The sequence below is a fragment of the Rosa rugosa genome, chromosome 5 (assembly GCF_958449725.1).
Source record: "Rosa rugosa chromosome 5, drRosRugo1.1, whole genome shotgun sequence".
NCBI lineage: Eukaryota > Viridiplantae > Streptophyta > Magnoliopsida > Rosales > Rosaceae > Rosa > Rosa rugosa.
Window position 1 is genome coordinate 28,766,725 of NC_084824.1, and position 21,658 is coordinate 28,788,382.

The 21,658-nt window shown below is 39.4% G+C and overlaps 2 protein-coding genes, 1 long non-coding RNA gene and 1 pseudogene across 3 annotated transcripts; 1 reads left to right on the plus strand and 3 right to left on the minus strand.

Moving 5' to 3' along the window:
* Positions 1-310: 310 nt before the first annotated feature.
* LOC133711494 (probable purine permease 10) lies at positions 311-11,179 on the minus strand (annotated as a pseudogene).
* A 2,945-nt stretch (positions 11,180-14,124) lies between these two features.
* On the minus strand, positions 14,125-14,952 carry LOC133711495 (uncharacterized). The gene has a single exon (XM_062137605.1). The coding sequence runs from the start codon at positions 14,950-14,952 to the stop codon at positions 14,125-14,127; it is 828 nt and encodes a 275-aa protein (XP_061993589.1).
* A 643-nt stretch (positions 14,953-15,595) lies between these two features.
* LOC133712695 (uncharacterized) lies at positions 15,596-18,462 on the plus strand. Its single transcript, XR_009847545.1, has 3 exons — positions 15,596-16,162; positions 16,838-16,913; positions 17,839-18,462. It is a non-coding gene; the product is annotated as an uncharacterized LOC133712695 (long non-coding RNA).
* A 228-nt stretch (positions 18,463-18,690) lies between these two features.
* Positions 18,691-20,900, minus strand: LOC133707821 (protein WUSCHEL-like). The gene is made up of 2 exons (XM_062133302.1): positions 20,011-20,900; positions 18,691-19,921 (listed from the first exon to the last, which is right to left on the minus strand). Exons 1-2 carry the CDS (start codon positions 20,534-20,536, stop codon positions 19,704-19,706), a joined length of 744 nt encoding a protein of 247 aa, XP_061989286.1. The 5' UTR covers positions 20,537-20,900; the 3' UTR covers positions 18,691-19,703.
* Positions 20,901-21,658: the final 758 nt, after the last annotated feature.

Consider the following 21,658-nt stretch of genomic DNA (forward strand, 5'->3'; position numbering starts at 1 on the left):
ATAAAAGATTATCCAGAATTGCCTTCTGGTGGTAAGCTAATCTCCTGCCAGTTCTGAACACAGGAGTATCGAAAGTCCGAAGTTCGTAATTGAAAACATTTATTACTCCAGTTGGAGTAGGTTTGCTTTTTGGCAAAGCAACAGCCGTCAACGGTCTTGATGAGCCTTTATCGTCTGCCGTTTGAGACGGGCTAGTCAATCCTTTACCCTGGGATTGATCAGTTGTGGCCAAGCCCTTTGGACTTAGCAGGAATCTCTTGAGGATTTTTTCTTTGGGATCCTCATTGGTTTCATGTTCTTTCCCAGCTCTTCTGCTTCTGGGATTGCGACCTTCGTCGTCGTCATCATTTCTTTTGCTGAACATGGCTAATTCTCTTGTTAAGGCGTCTGGAAGATAGTTTTTGTTTCCTACAATTAATTCAACAACATAATCATATTGGTTAAGGAATAATTGCCAGTTAGCTAGTCTTCCTCTATCAGCAGCTTTATCAAGTTTGAAATTTTTGAAATTCTTTACTCTGGTACAATCGGTGCGGATAGTAAAGGGTTTTCCAAGGAAAGCTGGAGAATTTAAAATTGTTTTCTTAACAGCCAAAATTTCTTTTTCCCCTGTGGGATAATTCAGTTCTGCAGGGCTGAACTTGCCACTACAAAATTTACAGATCTTTTCAATGTTAGTTCCAGGCGCTCTCGCCAGAACCACACCAGACCAATAATTATCACTCGCATCTGTTTGGAGGATAATTTCATCGTTCTCTTCAGGTTGTTGAAGAGGAGGGAGGTTTTTGCAGAGATTTTTTATCTGCTTCACGATTTTCTCATCATCTTCTGTGAAGTTCCATTTTCTTTTAGAACTTGTTTTAGGAGATAACATCGCTGTTAACCCCGATAATTTAGGGATAAAATCTCTCCCATAATTAATGACACCAAGGAATCATTCTAGACTCTTAGCATCAGGAATCCTGTCTGGGAACTTCCAGATCTTCTCAAGGATATGAGGTTGGAGTTTTATCACTCCATTTTTGATATTTATACCTAGGAAATCAACTTCATCAAGGATAAAGAAGATTTTCTTTTCACCTAGGATAATTCCATGCTGAACTATCAGCTTTACAACCTCATGGAGGTGTTTCATATGTTCTTCTCTGTTTTTGGAGAAGACCAGAATGTCATCTATGTAGACGACGCAAAACTCCGCAATGTGTTTGAAAATGTTGTCCATCTTTCTCTGGAATATTGAGGGAGCTTGCTTTAGACCAAAATGCATTACTAACCATTCGTAATGTCCTTGTGGTGTTCCAAATGCAGTGAGAGGTACACTCTCAGGATGCATTTTGACCTGCCAGAAACCCGACTTTGCATCGAATTTCGAAAAGACCTTGGCTCCTCTGAGCTGGTTGATTAATACTCTTACTTGAGCAATTTGATAACCGTCTTTGACAGTCTTTTTGTTGACATCTCTGTAGTCAATCACCATTCTAGCTTTTCCTCTTAGATTTTTTGCATGATTTCTCACGTAGAATGCTGGAGCATGATGAGGGCTAGTGGAAGGTTGAATTAATCTCTTGTTCAGGAGATCTTCAATATCTTTTCTGAATTCTTTTTGGTCTTCCTCTTTGTATTGAGGAATGGCTTTGACATGACAGATGGCATTCATGTCATGCAATCTTAATTCACAGACCACTGGGTCTTTTTCCCAAAACTTCTGTGGGTCTACATTGATGTTCTGCTCGAGTAGTTTTTTGATTTTTTCAAGAGTGGGAATTTTCTGAGACTCAAGCTTATTCTGAAAGTGCTTGAGGTTATGCTCATGGATGAAACTAGCTTCTTCTTCTTCACTAGTTTCTGCTTCTTCTTCTTCTTCAGAAGATTCTTCAACAAGTAATTCTTCTTGTTGTTTGATTTGGAGTATGGGTTCAAATTTGGGTTTGTAAGGGGTAAGATCACCACTATTCTGTTGCGATCTTTGATATTGGGTAGTAAAGTTTGGACCTACAATACTTTTGGCCTGAATAAGCCTATCAGCCCAGAACACCCGTTCTCCTTTTCTGAAGCCTATTGCTTCTTCATCCTGAATAAATCTCTGTTGGAGAATAAAATCATTTCCCAACAAGAAATCTGCGCCTTGGCCTTCAGATTGCCAGACGTTGTGGATGATAAATGTTCCTCCACCAATGGTGATGTGAACATTTTTTGCTACTTTATTCATGGTGAGATGGCTTCCATCAAAAGTAACACCAGTAGCTGTTTTCTTTTCTTCTTTCCAGAGTTTTTCTGGAATTGCAAATCTTTTTGCAATTGTAAATCCTGATCCATTATCTACAAAGGCATGTAGATGATATTTTTTGTGATCAGGAAATTTTAGTCCAATCTCTATGTAGTTGCTGTATCTACTCGTAGAGACGACTTTCAATTGCTGAAGCTCATTTTCTTGAGCTTGTTCCTTTGGAATGAATGGTTTACATTCTTCCGGAACAATTTCTGGTGGTTCAACCAGTTCAAAATTTAAATTTTCATCGGTTTTTTCTTCTTCGATGATTTCTTCCTTTATTTTTGAGGAAGATGGTTCCATAATTTCTTGGAACAAAGTTTCTACTTCTTTCTCTTTTTGTTCAGAGAAATATTCTTCATATTCTTGTTCAACCAGTTGGCTGACAAGACCATTCTTGGTTTTTCTTCTTGCTTCAACTATGAAGCATTCTTTGTGGTAAGTCTTTTTTGACTCTTCACAAAACATAGGGAGACCATTCTTTTCATGACATAAGCAGTAGTCACAAATGAATGTACCAGGGTTCACCTGATAAGAAGACATTAAGGATTCTGTCTTGCTTTCTTCCCAGTTTTTGATTTTCAAAACATTCATTTGTCTGGATTCGAAGTACTCTACTTCAGAATCTGTCTCAGACTCAGATGAATCTTCTTCTTCGGACCAGGCAGAGTAAACTGACCTGTCGTCTTCTTCATCATCAGAATAGGCTATTTTGTAGCCTTTCATATTTGCTGATTCTACTATATGCTCATATTCTTCAAAGAGAGCTTTAGTAGATCTTTTACCCTTTTCCGGGCATTCATTGGCATAGTGCCCTTCAGCTTTAAATAGCCAACATCTGCAAGCTTTCTTGCTTGGTTGTTTATGTTGACGAGTATTCTTCTTTTTCTTGAAGAATTTCTTTTTTAGATCTTCATCCTGTTGTTTCTTGTAATTGGAACTATTCTTGAATTTCCAATTCTTTCTTTGATTACTCTTTTTGAATTTTTTAGAGTAATATCTTCCTTTCTTTTTTCTGTAGAACTTGGATTCATGACATCCCCAGTTGGTTGGCATATCCAGTATTCCGTAACAGAAATTTTCAACTCCTTTGAGTTGTTTCTTGGCCATCTTAGCTCTAAGATTGGCTTTGCATTGTTCTTTCAGTAATTGCCGGATTCTGTCAGCAATTCCTCCAACTGAAAATCTTTCAATTGGTTTTTCTGCTATGCTTTCTCGCACAGCTGTTCTCCATGGTTCAGGGAGTTTCCTGTGCAACAGGTTGACTAGATCAGTACTTTCTAGTTCACCAATTGTACAGTAATATTCTTGAAATTCATTCAAGTATTCTTCAAAATATCTCATGTCACAAATTTTGAGAGCATAGATATTTGATTTGGCCGTTTCTCTGGCTTTTTCACTCATATTTGCAGAATCTCCACAGAACTGATCGTACAGGGGTACTGCAAAATCATACGGAGATTTTGAAGCTTTGATATCTTCCAGCCATTCTTTTCCTCTGGCTGTTTCTTTGAAAGAGCAATAATATTTCTTAGCTACTCCTGTGAGAGTAGTTTCAAAGTACATCTGAAGATCAGAAGCTTCGAATTTTCCAAAGGTGAGAGCAGATGCCATCATCAGGCTGTCTACCCATTGGTCAAGAGTTTTTCTCTTGTCTAGAGTTTTGTCTAAGTCTAACCAGATACCAAAATTGGTAATTGGTACTCTGGGTATCTTGTCCTCTGGGACAAATCTTTGAGAATTTCTTTCTCCATCTCTGCCCGTAGGGGCCTTCTGTATAGGGAGTTTCACCTTTCCTTTTTCTCTGGTGATGGAAGTTTTGGAGCTTTCTCCTTCTTCCATTTCAACATCCTGGTAAGGAAGGAGTTTTCTTTCCTTTCCTGGATTGAAATTTTTCATTTCTTCGATTAGTTTTTCTAATCTTTCTGGATTTTCACAGAATTCTGCTTCTTCATAAAGATCATAGAGCTTTTGTGCTCCAGGCATATTAACTGGTCTGTTTAGATCAGCTTCTAGGTCTTCTTCAGTAATTGGCTCTTCAATAGTGGGTTTTGTGCCACTAGTACTAGCTTCTCTAGTGCTATAGCTTCTTCTGAGAAGATTTTTGTTTATCCTGATATTCTCAGGACAGACATCACTTTTTTTGTGATTGTCAAAATTTAGACTGATTTCTCCAGTCTTTCTGCTTTCATAAATTTTAGCTTTTGCACTTTCTGCTGGTAGCTTCGGACCAGATAATTTCCATTCAATGGGAAAAGTTACTTCATTCCAAGTAACCTTATGGATCTGTTGTGAATGGTTCTTCTGACTGGTGAGGAATCCAGTAGTAAGACCAGGGATGTTTGATATCCTTGTCTTTGGCTCTACTGTAGTACTCATCAGTTTATAGTATATCCTGTATACTATTGCCAATTCTTGCATATCATTTTTCATAGATATGTCATCTGTCTTGACTCTCAGTCGGAGACAGTGGGCTGCATCTTTCAAGCTTGTTGAAAAGTTGGGGAAGCAGTTGAAATATGTCACTTGGTTGCACAGAGATGCTTCAAGGGTTCCCAAAAGACTAGCATGAAAATCTGTTAGTCTATTGTCTTGTAAGACACATAGAACTGAACAGTTTATGCCTTCTCGAGCAAGAAGTTTTATGCCTACTTGGACTGCTCCAATGTGCATAAATTGATATTTTTTTGCTTTTGCTCGGGCAACTTCAGCAGGAGTGATCAGTAAAAGATCGGTTTCTCCTGTTGTAGAGGGGGTTGTAAATTCCAGTAATTTGAAATGATGGCTATCCATCAGGTCAAATGTTCCCCTTTTGTATATTTGTTTGAAATCTAGCTTTGGAATTGAGGCGTTTTTTACCTCATGCTCGATTTCATTATATTCAAATTCTTCAGCATTTAGGAGTTGTACTCCTTTCTTTTTCCCGAAGATGCTCATCATGTTAACATCTCGAGTTTCTTTCGGCTTTTCATACCGAATACTAGTAGAACTAGTTGAGGGATCCAGAAAAATCAAGTTTGGAACAGGATTCTCTGGTCTTTCTAATGGGTTAAATCCATTAGCTTTCTTTTTTACTGTAGGCACTTTCTTGTCCTTCAGTATAGTTTTCATAGAATCCAGCGTTTTTTGCTGTTCATTGATTTTTCTACTAACACTTGTTAGCTTTTCTTCTTCCGTTTTTGGAAGTCCTTTGATATAATCCAGTTTGTTTTCCAATTTTTCTAACCGGTGGATTATAACAGGAATTTGTTCTAGATGATCTTGACATCTAGCTATTTCTTTCTGCAGGATCTGATATTTTTCATCAGAAGATTTTAATAGAGAATTCAGTCCCTCTATTATTAAATCAGACATTGTCCCCATAGGGGATTCCCCTGCTGAGCTATTTTACAAGCTCTGATACCAGTGATTTGCGGATCTAACCAATGCTCAAATAATCAAGAGGTTTTTGTTCCTCTTCCAGAATATATAAGAGATTATCAATATTTTCTTCTATTTTATAAATTCTGGTTTGAAGCCTATAGATAATATCCCAGTAGTTGGGAGTTTCTCTCTTAGATATTCTTTTAACTTTCTCAATTTTTCTCTCTCCTTTTGCAATTCTTTGCTAGTATTTTTACAAATAGCATTTAACTCAAGTCTGTCTACGATTGAAATCTTGAAGTGTACTGTTTACCTTTGAAATAGAGGATGAATGCAACAGCTGTATCTATTTAAACAAATATAATTCTTATGAGCCCACCACGTTTCAACAGAACAATAGACAACAGATTTTTAAAGGAAAACCAACTGACAGGGACTTCAAAGAAGGGTACTACCGGTAAGAAAGTTGATAAGATGGGTTGGTAGGAATGGAAAAGAGAAAGAGTTGTGTAACGAGGAATAAAAATAAGACACTGGGGTGTATGAGAAGTATTCTCAGGAATCTGGAGTGTATGAGCATTAACCCTAATTATTCGAAGAATTTGGTTTTAAGGGGGTTGCAAAGGTTGACTTTTTATTCGTTGGGTTTCTCCGAAAACTTCCTTCATGAAAGTCGTGAAGCGCGTCGATACGAGTTCGTGGACATACGGAACGCAGAAATCGGAGTTCGTATGAAGAAGTTATGGCCATTGGAAAACGTTTCCATTTTGGTATATATGGGAAATTTCCGAAAAAATATCAGAAAAATCAGATTTCCCTTTTTGGAAAGTTTTTCTCTCTCCTCTCTCCCGAGTTTTCCTGAGCAGTCATCTTCACTGAGCTCGTTCTCCCTCCTCCGGCCACCAATCAACGAGATTCTTGTCTCTATCTCTTCGCCTCACTCCCATCTACGACTCTATGGAGTTTCACGACGTGGGTCGGCCTGTGAACGACACAGCAACTCCGGGAAGTTTGGCACCCAAGCTGCAAATCGCCTTGATCGGAGTCGGCTATTCCGGCCACCATAGCCGGTGGTTCTTGAGGGCTTTTGGAGCCCAGAGGATGTAGACGCTTCTCCCAAGGTGGCTTGCATCGATTCAACTTGTGGAGATCGAATTTTGGAATTTGGGATTCTAGGGTTCATCGGAATTCAAAGCTTTCGAGGTAAATTCCGGCCATATGGCTTTGATTTAGACTTTGTGCTAGTTATGGAAGTTGTAATTGGAGTTGAGATGAAGAACTTTGGTGTTGGAAGTTTTGCCAAATTTCGACTTTGGGCCGACGGCGGTGCTGCCACTGTGGTGGTGTTTTCCGGCTGTTTTCGGCCACCTCGGGATAGTTTCTGTTCCTGATTTCGATCTACTCGTCGATACGAGCATTTTGATATACAATACGTAATTTTTGGAGATCATATGAGCAAGTTATGAATTTTCAAAGTTTAGGGATTTCGGTTCGATCGATGTTCGATCCGTGAGGATTTGGCCGTCTGATTGACTTGTAGTTTTGATTTATTGATCGTAGAACTGTTCCGAAGATGTTTGATGGTCTCGGATGAGGATCTGATGTTGGATCGTCGTGTAATTGTGTTTTGTGAATTGTGTGATTTGTGTTGTATTGAGTGTGACCTTGATGTGATTAGATGATTGACAAAATTGTGTGAGCGGAGTTTGGACGATTTGTGCTTGTCTTGGTTTGTGTGAAGACGCAGCAGGATTTGGAGGTGAGTAAATCTCACGTGGTTCATTTACGAACGGATTTATTTATTACTCGGAATTACTTGTTTAATTGTTAAATCATTTTCGAAACAATTATTTATTTTAAAATATATGAACTTGATCGACAACGGTTCATGGGTAAGTTAAAACAATGTTTTGATACAAAATGATTTTCGAGAAGTATAATTTATAAAACTATGGTTGGTATTAGTGGTCATTCCTGCGTGAATGATTACGTATATATATATTTACGTGGAATATATATATGGATGGCGTGACATTGTGATATGCGTATGATTTGGGAATTATTCGCATTATTAATTGTGCATTTACTCTTTTCGAGAATGCAATATATCATGTGATTGATTGATGTGATTGTGTTAAAGAGTATCTTGTGTTGAGTGTGATGTGTTGAGTTGTGTGGGACTTTATAAATATTTTCGGATCTATGGATCTGGTGTCACAGTTGTGACTGTTTTCGGATCTACGGATCTGGTGTCACAGTGGTGACTGAGGCAAGTATATCGGGAACCACACATTTGGCCAGGTTAGTGGTTACGATCAGTTAGAGCTCTAGTCTGTCTGCCTTTGTACTGCATGGGAGTGACGCGTTGGGTTACTTGAGATCCATGAGTACGTACTGCATGGGAGTGACGCGTTGGGTCACTTGAGGTTCATGAGTACACGTGTTTTTAAAAGAGAGTTCGGGTGGGTTCTTTCTTTTATTGTCCAAGAGGGACTTGAGTTTCATATTATGGGTGAGTTGGAATAATATGATTTTTTTATCACTTTTGTGATGTATGTTACCTTAAGGGGTAAGGATGTCGAGTTTTGAAAACGAGTCATGTTGTGAGATGATTTATTTGGAGTTGATGGGTGATCATCGACTTTGGTGTTGATGGGTGATCATCGACTCTAGTGTGAGTTGTTTGACTTCTTTATCTATTTTCCGTGTCATTCTAATTGTTTGATTTTAAATGTAATCTCCTGAACTAAGTTATATGCAGGGATTACTGCCTTTTGAATTGTTTGTTTTAATGTAATCTTCTGAACTAAGTTATATGCAGGGATTACTGCATTTTGAATTGTCTGTTTTAATGTAATTTCCTGAACTAAACTATACGCAGGATTTGATATGATTTGAATTATGTGATTTTGGTGATCTCCTGAACTAAATTTCTATGCAGGGATTACTAATTTTTATCTAGTGTGATTGGATGTTTGGTTGTGTTTTGTGGAGTTAAATGTTGTTGCTTTAATTTATCTCACGAGCTGCGAAATTATAAGCATGAGTGACGTGAGTCATTTTAATTGAGTTTACTCATACGAGCTTAAAAAGCTTACCGGGTTTGTTGTTTGCAATCCCGGTGCACTATTCCATGTTGTAGAGGTTATTGTGCAGGTTAGAATATTGATTAATCGTCGTCGAAGGGTACTCTTAGTTTTAAGTCTTCCTTTGTGTAGTGAGTTGTGGTGGGTGTGTTTACTTATTGAATTGTCATTCAGTTTAATTTGTAAACTATCTGTAATGTAATATGTGACTCTAAAGAACGAGTCGGTATTGACATTCTGAGCTCAGTTTGCAATTTTTTAATTTCATTTCTGTTAAGAAAGAAATGTCATTTTATTTGTGTAGTAGTGTTATTCTTCAAAAAATCTGAAATTAGAAATTATATAGACTTTGTTGCACTCTTGACAAATTTAGAAAAAATGACTTATATTCGAGTTAATCAATATACAAATACGGGGCATAAGAATAATTCTCGCCCAGGGCCTTGAAAGACTCAGGACCAACTCTGACCAAATGAAACAAGATATTAAAGGCAACCTAAGATTATGCTAAGATTAAGACTAGAGGAACTAGTAACCTGACACTACTAGGGAAAGGACCGGAACAAAACCAAGAACTTACCTTAATATGATCCATTGAACCTTAGGACCACCCTACGCAGAGGAGGCGTCCTTAGGGAACAAATCTAAAAGAATTAAACTATGCTCGAAAGGAAAAAAAAAAACCCAAACAGACAAGGCCCAAAACAAAGCAGGCCCAGTCCAAGCCAGCCTAGCAAAATGGAGGCCCAACACTGAGACCGAGCACCCACCCTCTGACCAAGGCCCCTGCCGGACCCACCTGCACCCACCTCGTTCGATGCAGACCAGAAGGATGAGTAGTCGCCCTTCGTCCGCCAACCAAGACGTAATCAGTAAAGGTATCTCTTCGTAGAACCCATCCGTATCTTATCAAAACAAAAAACAGAACCATAACCAGAACCCACAAGTCCTTAAAGCCATAAAACGACTCGGTATGCTATAAAAATTAACATCAACTTGGAAATTAATTTCAGAATTCTCTCAGGCAATCCTAGAAATTTGTTGCCATTTCTGTTTGCCTTGGATTTTAAATAAGGGGACGGGTGGTGGGCTCCCAGAGTGTAGTAGACCCTTCACCTTTGGGTTTGAGGGTGGGACTCGCTCCCTAAATCGTCTACTTCCGAGGAGCTGATATCGCCTCATCCCTTATTTAAAAAAAAAAAAAAAAAAAAAAGTCATCTAGGTAATGTTGATATATGTAGGAAAGAAAGGCCCAGATCGCCAAAAGCATTGCTATCACCTTCATTGCATCCATTTTATCATGTAAAGTGATGACAGCAAGAATGGGAACTAGTGACAAACCCAAGGTACTGATGACATTGGAGAAGAGAGAAGACACTTCAAAAATCAACCCCAACAAACCCACCGAGCAAATTTGCCATGACACAGCAGTCCAGAGCAGGTTCATTATATAAGAGATTCTTCCTTCTTTGTATTCCTTCATCTCACTTTCCAACCCTTTCCATTCCCCACTTGCAAAAAGCCTTACCACACAACCACATGTTGCAACAAATGATGGGTACTATAATTGCATATCTAAGACAGTAGAAAATGTTTATCTTTTTATCACCTTCTGGAATGAAAGTTGCACAAGGGAAAGGTACAATGAGTAAGTCGCGGAGGCGCCGAGGGTACACAAGAAACCGATCACATACTTTCGTTTAGAGATGCGATCGGTAGTGTTTTCAGAGTCAGAATTGATTGCGAGAACGGAGGCAGACATAGTGACAAGGACAAGAGAGTTGAATATAAAAGGAGTAAATTTTTGAGAGTTCAGAAAGAAAGAGAACAATGCATTGAAGGCCAATTGGGTTTCACATAATAAAGAGTAAGTAGAGACGGGGAGAAAGAGAAACCCGTAAGAGTACCTCATGTTGTCTGCCGTCAAAAGCAAGCCAAGGGCAACATAGAGGAATACCATTGTTGTGAGTTTGAGTAATTTGGAAGCAGATGAAGTAGTACTACCAACAGGGTTTGTAGACAATGTGGTTGTTGATGAAAAGAAACAGAGGAGAGGAAGAAGAACTGGGAAGCCGGCGGACTGAACAAAAGTTGCGATCCATTTGCTATTTCCACCTTGATCATAGTACAATCTTCCCAAGAGTGTCGCTGTAGATTTTCCGGCGAGAAGAAAGACGGTATAAATGGTCACACGAAGCCACCACTTGTAATTAGTTGATTCCAATCGGTTACCAAAAGAGTTTAGGCCAGTGTTTGTTGGTGAATCTGGTCTCGGTCTCCAACTGGCCGGTACCAGCACACATGTACATAAAAGTTGATGTTCAGAAACTATTTTCAAATAATTTTATTGGATTCTCCAAATTTTACCCACCAAATTTGTGTTTGCAGATTCCACAATGTTTCTAGAGGTTGAAATTTATATTGGTAGATAACCAATAACTCGTGGTTACGTGAGATCCATATTGCCAGTACTTATAGAATTATTTGATAGTTTTGGATGTTCATAATAACAATTTAATTTCCTTCAAATTTCAAACTAAAATAACTTTAATGAAATTGCAGCCGTTCTAAACACTCATGTGTAAATGCTTATACATGTATGAATGCACAAATTATTTGAAAACTCCACCAGCGAGGGGGAAAAAAATGAAATGTTGATGAGAAGAATAGTACGTAGTGAAAGTAGTGTGACTATAGAAGATGTGTTTAAGGATACTTAGATTATGTGTCTAGTGCAAACTCTAGTAACAAGTTTTAGCTATAATAGGGGTAGATATCTATAAGATATTTCAATAATAGTAAGATTACGTTTCCTTGTAGTATTCAGATTCTGTATCTTGTAATCTTCTATATAAAGGGATCCCTTCTAATGAGTACCACTATAATGAGGACTAGTTGAGGACTTTTTTGTTAGACCTACTTTTCAATTAATCACGTACATTTCCGCAAATCAACTGTTAGATGTTTAGATATTTATGTATAGATCATTTTTGCAATTTTGCAACCAAATTTATGATCGTTAAGACATTCATAATCATGATTTATCAGTTATAACCATGAATGGTTCATGTTTGACAGCTTTAGTTCGTCCATTGATTTGATATAGTTTTATACATTAACAATTAGCAATTTGGAAGAAAATTTTCAGAAGTGATCTACTCATGTATTAAACATCTAACGGTTGATTTGCCGTAATGTAATTGAAAAGTGGGTCTCCCAAACCGTTAATTAGAAAGCCATCAACTAGTCATCATTATAGTGGTCCTCATTAGAAGGACTCTCTATAGAGGTCCCTATTATCAATGGAATACATAATTCATTGTCCCCAACCTAGTTTCTCTTCAACATAATGAAGATCGAAGAATATAGACATGAACAGTTAAAACCTAGCTTGTTATGCAAAATATATTCATGTGAATGAAAATTAACTATATGAAAAGACATATATACAGGAAACTTATTTATTTATGATCCAGGCGAGGATCCTGATCTGTGCATCTCCCAGACCTAAGCATGGGCCTGGGTTAGGTGGCTTATGGGTTTGGAATTGTTTTCTGGGCCCAGATTGCTTTAAAATTTATTTATGTTGTTTTTTACTTTTGATTAATGGTGGCTTAATGCCGGTAATAAGTCCCTACCGAGTGGTGGTAGGGCGACGTGGGCTCTGTCCCAGACTGCACCTTTTGTGTGCCTGGTCTGCCTTAGTTAGGTGGCGAGTTCCCAAGTGGTCGCAACCTCCTAGTGGCAAGATGAAACTAAGTGTCATCGGACTTGTTTTCCGGTGGCAACATAGTGGGAAAGCTGATTTTATTAGTATATTATGGCTTCGAGTAAGCATTTACTTTCCGGTATGTCGCCGTATTTGTAAAGCGAATAGAGTTGCTAGTAGTGCACTCTTCGCTAGTTGGTGCCTATTTAGAATACACACTTGTGTGGAGACTCTCGTTATTATCTCGAGTTGTTCTTCTTATGCTTATTGTAATTTTGGGGTCAGGTATCATGTTCCCCCCATGTATTCTCAAGTTTCATTAATGATCAAGGCCTAAGGGCAGCTCTGCAAGCCCTTTTCAAAAAAAAAAAAAAAAAAAAAAGACATATATACAGGAAACTTATTTATTTATAACACATAATAGTCCTGTCTCTTTTTTTTTTTGGTGAATATAATAGTCCTGTCTCTCTTGTCGAAAGCTCCGCAAAAATAGGAAACAGAAAACAGGTAGTTAACTATTTGGTTTCTCTGCTTTTCCGGCAGTGCCTCTACGCCGGCGTTCCTTTCCCCGGCCTCGTCAATGTGCTTACAGTGCGGCCGGACGGGCTGATATATTTCTCTAGTAGTTGGGTAGATTGGTTGCAACAGATGTTCGTGATCTTCTTCTTCTTCTCGGATGGCAGTTGGTAGTGGCGGTAATCTTCGACGCAACTCCGATGGGTTGGTTTGCTCGGCTTCTCCGACGGATTCCAAACAGATCGGGTTGTTCGGCAGTTCCTCTAATTCTAGTTGCTCGGGTTTGTTGGATTTCTTCGACGGAGTTCTTCAAGATCGGTTTCTTGGGTTCTTCGACGGGTTGCTCGGAGGCTGGGTATGGGGATTCCCAGAGACGGGTTATCTGATTTTGATGGGCGGTGGTTCAGAGGTTGGTTGGGTTTTTTTTTTGCGCGGTCAGTGGCTATCTAATGGGGCTTATCGTAGTCTCGATAGGTCTGTGGTATGGTAGGGACAAAATTGGATTCTTGTTGTCTATTTGGATCTGGCCGGAGTCTCTGGTGATTGTTGTTCACCGTCTAATGTCAACTCTTTCAGGAAGCAAGGTGGTTCCCGGTGGCTTGTTGTAGTCTCTTTATTAGGGTTTAATTTTGGATTTAAGTTTTGTTTAGGGTTCTTTAAGTCTCTACTCTCTTGAGTTAGGGTTGTTTGTGTGGTTGTCCCATGATTATGGTGTCATCTCCAGGGACTAGTTGTTTTGCTAATTTCGATGTTTTCTTGTACGTTGTCAATGTAATGGAGAGTCGCCTCTACACGTATACTGGCAATTTTGGTATATAGTGTCAAAAGGGGTTAGTCTCTTCTTGAGATTAGTTGTAAGAGTGTATCGACACTAATGGGTTAGGTTGTTTTTCTGTATATGTTACAGTCGAGCCCCTATCAGTTCATGGTGTCTGTAATCGCTAGTTTTATATTAGGGGTATGAGTAATTCCTCCTCTCTAATTGGAGTAGTTAGGATTTACAGTGTCATTCCCGTTGTAATTTATTGGATCAATAAATTATTTATTTTTCTATAAAAAAATAAAATAAAATAAAGGACACACTTGTTTATTTTAGATGTTGAACAATGCAAATTAATAAGATTTTCAACTGATCATCTTTTTTTTCTTTTTTTGAAAAAGCTACATGTTCCATTAATCAATTAAGCAATATGAGCAGAGTCATATTGTAATACATCAGAGATACATTCAGGGAGTCGGTTAGTCCAGACCATATTAGACAGAACAGAATCAAAAGCATAGGCAGCAAGCTTGTGCGCTATAGCATTGCAGGTTCGCTTGGCATGCTGAATTCGAACCTGTGGTAAGCTTAATAGTTGGTGCAGAATGTCATCCACAAGAGCACCCAACTCATCCAATTCATGATCCTTCTTAAGAATTAATTGCACAGCATCAAGACAGTCACTTTCAATTGTGACTTGCTGCAAGTTTAAACCCTTAACAAAGGCCAATCCTTGTTTGATTGCCATTAGTTCAGTCTGCTTCGCTGAGCTAGTATGCGGTACTGCATGAGCAAATGCAGCCATAAACCGGCCTTGTGAGTCCCTAAGAACTCCACCAGTGCCACCCCTTGCCAGTTGAGGAACAAAAGCTCCATCCACATTTAACTGTGGATTGTTATCCTCCGCTGGCTGCCAGGTTGGTTTCGGTGGTGGCTGCCCTGCCCCATGCGTAGATCGGGCTTTTTTAAATTCTTCCAACCATGTCAAAGCTTGCAGACTCAAGCTTTGAGAATTTTGCGACTTGTTGTTCCATAGCAAATTGTTTCTGTTCTTCCATAACATCCATAGCTGCATCATCAACTTTGCAAACACTTCCAACCCAAGATGCATCACACATTCTAGTAACCAATCCTTGAAATTTGTAGCCGTCAATAGTGTGTGTTGTAGCTGCAGAGAAGAGTCAGATAAAACTTCCAAAGCAATGGGGCATTTGCAGAAAAGATGCAAAGAATCTTCTAGTCGATGCATGCACAAAAGACAATGCTCTTCTCCCTCATAACCTTTAGTCAACAACCTGTCTCTAGTAGGTAATAGGTTGTTTGCAGCTCGCCATATACAAATCTGAACTTTCCCCGGTACCTGCGCTCTCCAGATTTTATTCCATAAAACACCATAGGGATCCCCACTGGAGGAGGAAGCAAGAGCGTTACCGAGAACCGTTTGGCGTGCAATCCAATATGCAGATTTTACTGTAAACTTTCCTCTCCTCTCCGAACTCCAAGCAATCTTGTCCGGCCTACTACACTGTAATACCCGAAAAATTCAAGTTAATTTCCGATGACGTTTTGGAAATGATTTCGTGGTCGTGGACACGAGTACGAAGCTTAGAGGAGTGTGGAATTAGTTCGAACGATTTTATTTTGAAAACTGAACGTTTTAGGGGGGTCAAAGGAGTTGACTTTTTATACATTGGGAAATTGGGAAAACTTCCTTCATGAAAGTTGTAGAACGCGTCGATACGAGTTCGTGGACATATGGAACGTAATATTCGGAGTTCGTATGAATAAGTTACGAATATTTGAAAATTGGGATTTTCTATAAATATGAAAAAAAAATCCGAATATTGCAAATGAGGACAAAATTTCTGGAACTCCAGAAATTTCTCCCCATTTCTCTCCCGAGCCCAGCCGCGACCCCCTCCCTTCGTCACCTTCGTTCTTCCTCATCCGGCCACCGATTGATGTGAAACAAAGTGGGTTTTTCTGGTCTCGACCCCCTTTACGAGTTTGTAGAAGAAATCGAAGTGAAATACGAGCTGTATGAGGCTCTACAAGGTCGAGAAGAGAGCCTCGTCGGAGACGAAATCGCTCTTCCCCACTTTTTCTGGGCTCTACTTTGTCTGGCCATATCTTCCTCTACAGGCCTCCGATCGACCTGATTCCAAAAGTAATTTTTCTCACCGTGAAGTTTTCTACAACTTTCCAGAAGACATCGACTTGAGATAACCATCGTGGTGGCCACTAGAAGACCGAGAAGCCGCACAGCCGAGCTGGAAATCGTCTTCCTTCGCCACCTTGGTTCTCCCAGCTCCGGCCACTATAGCTCGAGTTCTTTGAGGGCTTTTCTAGCCCAGAGGAAGTAGAAGCTATCCCCAAGAAGGCTTGCAGCGATTTAATCCGGGGTGATCGAATTTTGAAGATTGGGAAACTAGGGTTCTTCGGGTTTCAAAACTTGCGAGGTAAAATTCTACTTTTTGGCTTATAATCTGACTTTGGTGTAGTTATGAAAAGTGAAATTGGAGTTGAGTTGAAGGACTTTGATGTTGGGAGTTTTGTCTAATTTTGACTTTGGATGGGTGGCGGTGCCGCCACTGTGATGGTGGTTTCCGGCGACCTCCGGACACCCCAAGGACAGTTTCTGTCCATTTTTATGTTCTACGTGTCGATACGATCGTTTGCATATATAATTCATAATTTTTGGATATCGTATGATGAAGTTATGAATTTTTAAGTTTCGATCGATTTCGATCGTTAGATTTGTGATATGTGAAGTTAGGACCGTCAGATGGACTTGTAGTTTTGATACGATGATCTTATGACTGTCCCAGTGGCTTTGTGTGGTCATGGGCGAAGATCCGACCGTTGGATCTTCGTATAAATGCAAAACGGTGATTAGGGAGGCGATTCGTGAGAATCCGTCCGTCGGATTTTTGTATAAATTTGTGAAGATGTTAGTAAGGACGATTCAGGAAGATCTGACCGTTGGATCTTCGTGATGATTTTTGGGGGGTGATCCTAAAGGCGATCCGTGAGGATCCGACCGTTGGATCATCATTTAATTTCGATCCGACCGTTGGATTGTCGTTTGAGTATGTTTTTGAGCTATTGGCTAAGTTAAGGTCATGTGTGATTAGGTGATTGACGGTCTCCCTTGGGTGAACGATTTCGGTGTGTATTGTGTTGAATTGAAGACGCAGCGGGAATATCGAGGTGAGTAAATCGCACATGGTTCATTCACGAACCGAAATTCGGTGATTTTATTTAATTGAGAAATTGTGGAAATTGTTTTACTAAAATAAATATTTGTTTTAAATTATATGGACTTGATCGACTACGGTCCATAGGTAAGTAAAATGTATTTAAACTATAAAAATGAATTTCTAGATTTTATTGCATGTGAACTATAGTTGGTATTAGTGGTCACTCTTGTGTGGGTGACTACGTATATATATATTTACGTGGAATATATATTGGATGGTGTGATTTACTGAGTTATATTTTGAGCATTACCCTTGGAATATGTGATTTATCTTAGATGTTGTGTTGTCTATGATAATGGGTAATTGAGTAAAGTGCGATAGTTGAGTCGTTGAGATGAATTAAATGAAGAGTCGAGTGAATTGAGAAAAGCAGTCATTCGTAAGGTGAACCTTGGCCCAGGTGACACTTTACGATACAGTTAGAGCTCTAGTCTGTCTGCCGTCATACTGCTTGGGGGATAAACGAGTTATCATATGCCCTTGGGTATGACATGACATACTGAATGGGGTGATTAATATAATTAATCATAAGCCTGTAAGTATGATATACTGAATGGGGTGATTAATATAATTAATCATAAGCCTGTAAGTATAATATACTGCATGGGATGATTTATATAAATAAATCATAAGCCTGTGAGTATATATTGAGTAAGAAGTTGTTTATTATTGAGTAGTCATGATGAGATGTGAGTTGATTGATGCTTGAAGTAATGTTGTACACTTCAATTCTTATGCAAAACAAAATTAAAATGTGCTTGAGTTGATTGTGTTACTTTAAATCGTGCAATCCTTTCATTTACTCATACGAGCTTTGCAAAAAGCTTACCGGGTTTGTATTGTTGCAATCCCGGTACACTATTCAAACGGTGTAGCGGGTAATCCTGCAGGTCAGGAGAATCAGGACGGTGATCGTGCGGGTTAGAGAATTTGTTTTAGTTTTACAGCAATTGTAATTGTGAGGTGAGTTATGCTCATTTGAGCCTTACAATATAATTTGGTGAGAGTGTGCTGTAATAAACAAATTTGAGATTTGGTTTATGTAATATCGAGCGATGTGAGGTGTGGTTGTTTTGAGAAAAAAAAATTCAGGTTGTATTTATGTGAGTTGTATTAATTCATGTTTCGGATTTTGATTTGTATTTAAAATTCGGGGCGTGACAGTTTGGTATCAGAGCGTAAGGTACATATTTGGTGATAATCAGTACTCCCCGAGTGATGGCCCGTCTGCAGCGGATCCCCATCGTATACTCTTCGGTACTGGTATAATCATTGGGTATGTCTTAGTATGGGGTCTAGACAGCGTGTATGTCAGTAGGACGGTAGAGTTGTCTTCTAAGTTCGTATTAGAATAAGTTTAGTTTCCGCAGGTTGTAATCTTTGAGGAATGGAAACCTCCGGATTTAACTCTGATGAGTCAGTGAGGATTGTTTATGGAAATGAGTTTCCTTTTGTATGTAGAAGTGTTTGGTTGAAGGCATGGTGTGGACCTATGCTCGTATCTGATGTGGATACGAGTATTAATTGATAGTAATTTTGCCTTCTTAAGTTGGACATACAGATGCATCTGAATAGATTCTAGACTCATGTGGAGTTGTGAGTAGTGTTGCGGTTAGGGAAGAAATTATTGTGGTTAATTCTTCCATGTGCTTGTAAGTTGTTGAGCAGAGTTTGAGGTGCGAGAACGGAGTTTGATCTTGTGTTTTAGTGATTGAGACGAACGACTATATATTTGAGTTCTCTCCGAGTACCTAAAATCTTAAGGGCTATTTGAAGTGGGACTAGTGGTAGTTTTAGTATTTCTAAATTTAAATCGAGATCCGAGGAACATGTTTTGTATACGTGGTTGATGTTGCGAGCATCATTTTGATTGATATTTTGCGTTTCACAAAGACAACTGGATTGGAAATTCTCCGTTTGGACACCTTGGTCTGTTGACCTGACTATGACTTGTGGACATAGTTTTATTTAAGTGAAGGAAATTGATTTTGTGAACTAGTTTTCTTAAGTTTTGGATCGTAGTATGGAGTTGGACTGAAGTGAATTTGAGGTTGTTTGTGTTTTAAGTTTAAGTAGGCGGGACACTTAAAGTTTTGAAATGGAGTTTGATCTTGGTCGGTAAATAATGGGGAGATTTAGAGTCAACTCTCTGTAAATGTTATTAGATGAGGGTGTGTTTCTGTGGTGATGGATTTTAGGAGAAATGGTTAAGTGCAATTTTGGGTATTGATTGTAGTGACATTGTTGGGTATCCATAGTGGTTCAAGTGAATTACTATGCGATATGGAGTTTGATTCGGTTTCTAAATCGTAAATTCATAGGGTATGAATTGTGGTAAGTTTAATGGAGCAATTAATAGAGGAAATGGTTGAGATTTTATAAGATTTGTAAGAGTAACTCTAAAGACGTGGGTTTTTCCTAGCTAACTCAGGATGTGTTTAGCTTTATAAATCCCTAATCCTATCGATGAAATTGTTTGTGTTTGGTTTGACTCAGAGGATACTAGCTAGACCTCGATGCGACTTAATTGATTGTTGGATTCTTTTTGAGTGATTGTTTTTATTGCATCATTATGAAAGATGTGTGCAGTAGAGTTGTTTATGGTTTTGAAAATAGTATTGGGTGACCAAGGTTCGATCCTTGGTGTTGTTGTTGGTTAAACAAAAAGAAAAGAGAACATGCACACCATCTTATTGATTTAATATTACAAAAAGGAAATTGGAACTACGCTATACTAAGCCTAATCAGTAGCTCCGGATGGGTTGAGGCTGAGCTCAAGAGAAACTGGAGATCCACGGTTGTAACCGCCTGCGCCACCGAAATAGTAATCATATGCGCTACCTTCCTCGGAAGTAGTCTTCGGGTTACCATAGACGTCCTCGCCGTGCACGGGGAACAGAGGAAGAGTTTCAAACTCCTGGCGAACTCCTCCTCGTTGTTCCATGGAAGATTGTCCTCCTGTTGTGCCAAAAGAGTTGTACTGGTATTAGTATTGAAGGGTGAGGAAGATTATGAAACAAAATTTAAGTAAATAAATCCTTCATTACCAGTAGAAGCAGTGGAACCAAAATTGAGATCAATGGATCCACCAGCACCAGTAGAACTAGTGGACCCAAAATTGATGTCAATGGATCCACCAGCTGGCCCAAAATTGATGTCGATGGATCCACCAGCACCAGTAGAACCAGTGGACCCAAAATTGAGATCAATGGATCCACCAGTACCAGGAGAACTAGTTCCCATGGGCACTTGAGCAGCCTGACTGCACCTCTTCATCTGCTTCTCTCGAGCCCTGACATTCTGGAACCAAAAATAAATGTTCTTGCCCTCAACCTGTCCATACTGTTGCAGCTGGAGACAGATCTCGTGAATCTGCTCTGTAGTTGGGGTCTTAACTCCCTTGTCGTAGTAAAGATCCCTGAGGATCCTTATTTGATCTGGAGTAGGAACCCACCTGGCACGGCTTCGCCAGAAATCTGTGTTGGCACTACTCCCGGCTGCTTGGTTGTTTCCTCCATCCTCGATTTGTTGCTGGGTTTGTAGCTCCATCAGTTGCAGAGTTCGTGGTTCCATGGTGATGGGTTGAGGGGATGTGAAGATCGAAGAGTAAAGTTGTCGGGTGTTTGAAGGAGTTGTTGTTAAAGGGATTAAGGATGATGATGGTGGGTTGGAGATCTGAAAGTTCAGAGAAAAGAAGAGATTGAATCTACCAGATGGAAGAGAAGATCGGGAGGAGAAGGATTGAAATTGATGAAGAAAGGATTTGAGTTTCGAGAGGAAGGCTGAAGAGTTTGAGAGAGAATGGCTGGGGAAAATTTCTTTTCTTTGGTGTGAACAGTTTTTCTCCAGAATGCACCTATTTATAGAGCGAGGTGAGCAGATCTCCACCGTTGGATGGACGATTCCTGTGATTCATTCTACGCGTTGGATTAAAGTCGCCCCGAAACCCGGAAAAGCTATTGGCGCGTGTTGAGCGTGTAAGGGGACAGGCCGAACCTCGAGACGCTGTGGCAGACAGCTTTAGCAGAAAGTGATTTGCTTTCCGTAAATCGCGGAAGAGACGTGTCGTGGCACGTGGAGTGTACCGACAGTTTGTTGTTATTCTATCGCTTATGATAGAATAAATGAAAGAAGTTGCATGGATAGTAACGAGAGCAGCTGGTGCTCTAGTGGTTGAAGAGCAAGGCTCTTGTACAAGAGGTCAGAGGTTCGAACCTTGCCTCTCGTTTATTTTTATTATGTTCGCTTATGACATAATAAGTATAACATTTGTACACATTATATTAAGCACAGCTTGTGCTCCAGTGGTTGGGGGACAAAGGTTTCGTGCGGCAGGTTGAGGTTTCGAACATTGTCTTCCCCGTTATTTTATTTATGTCACTTATGACATAATAAATATAACACGTGAGCATATATTAATGAAGGCAGCTCTTGCTTCAGTGGTTGGGAGCAAAACCTTCGTGTTCGAGGTCGGGAGTTCGAACCTTACCTCTTACAAATATTTTTGGATCTCGTATATGCTTGATATACGGACGTATATACGGTATGTACGGTATACATAAGTATATACGGTCTGTACGGTATGCATAAGTATATACAGTTGTATGGTATGCATACGTATATACGGTCTGTACGGTATGTATACGTATATACGGTATGTACAATTTCATACCGTAGCCGAGCTAAAAAGTTGTG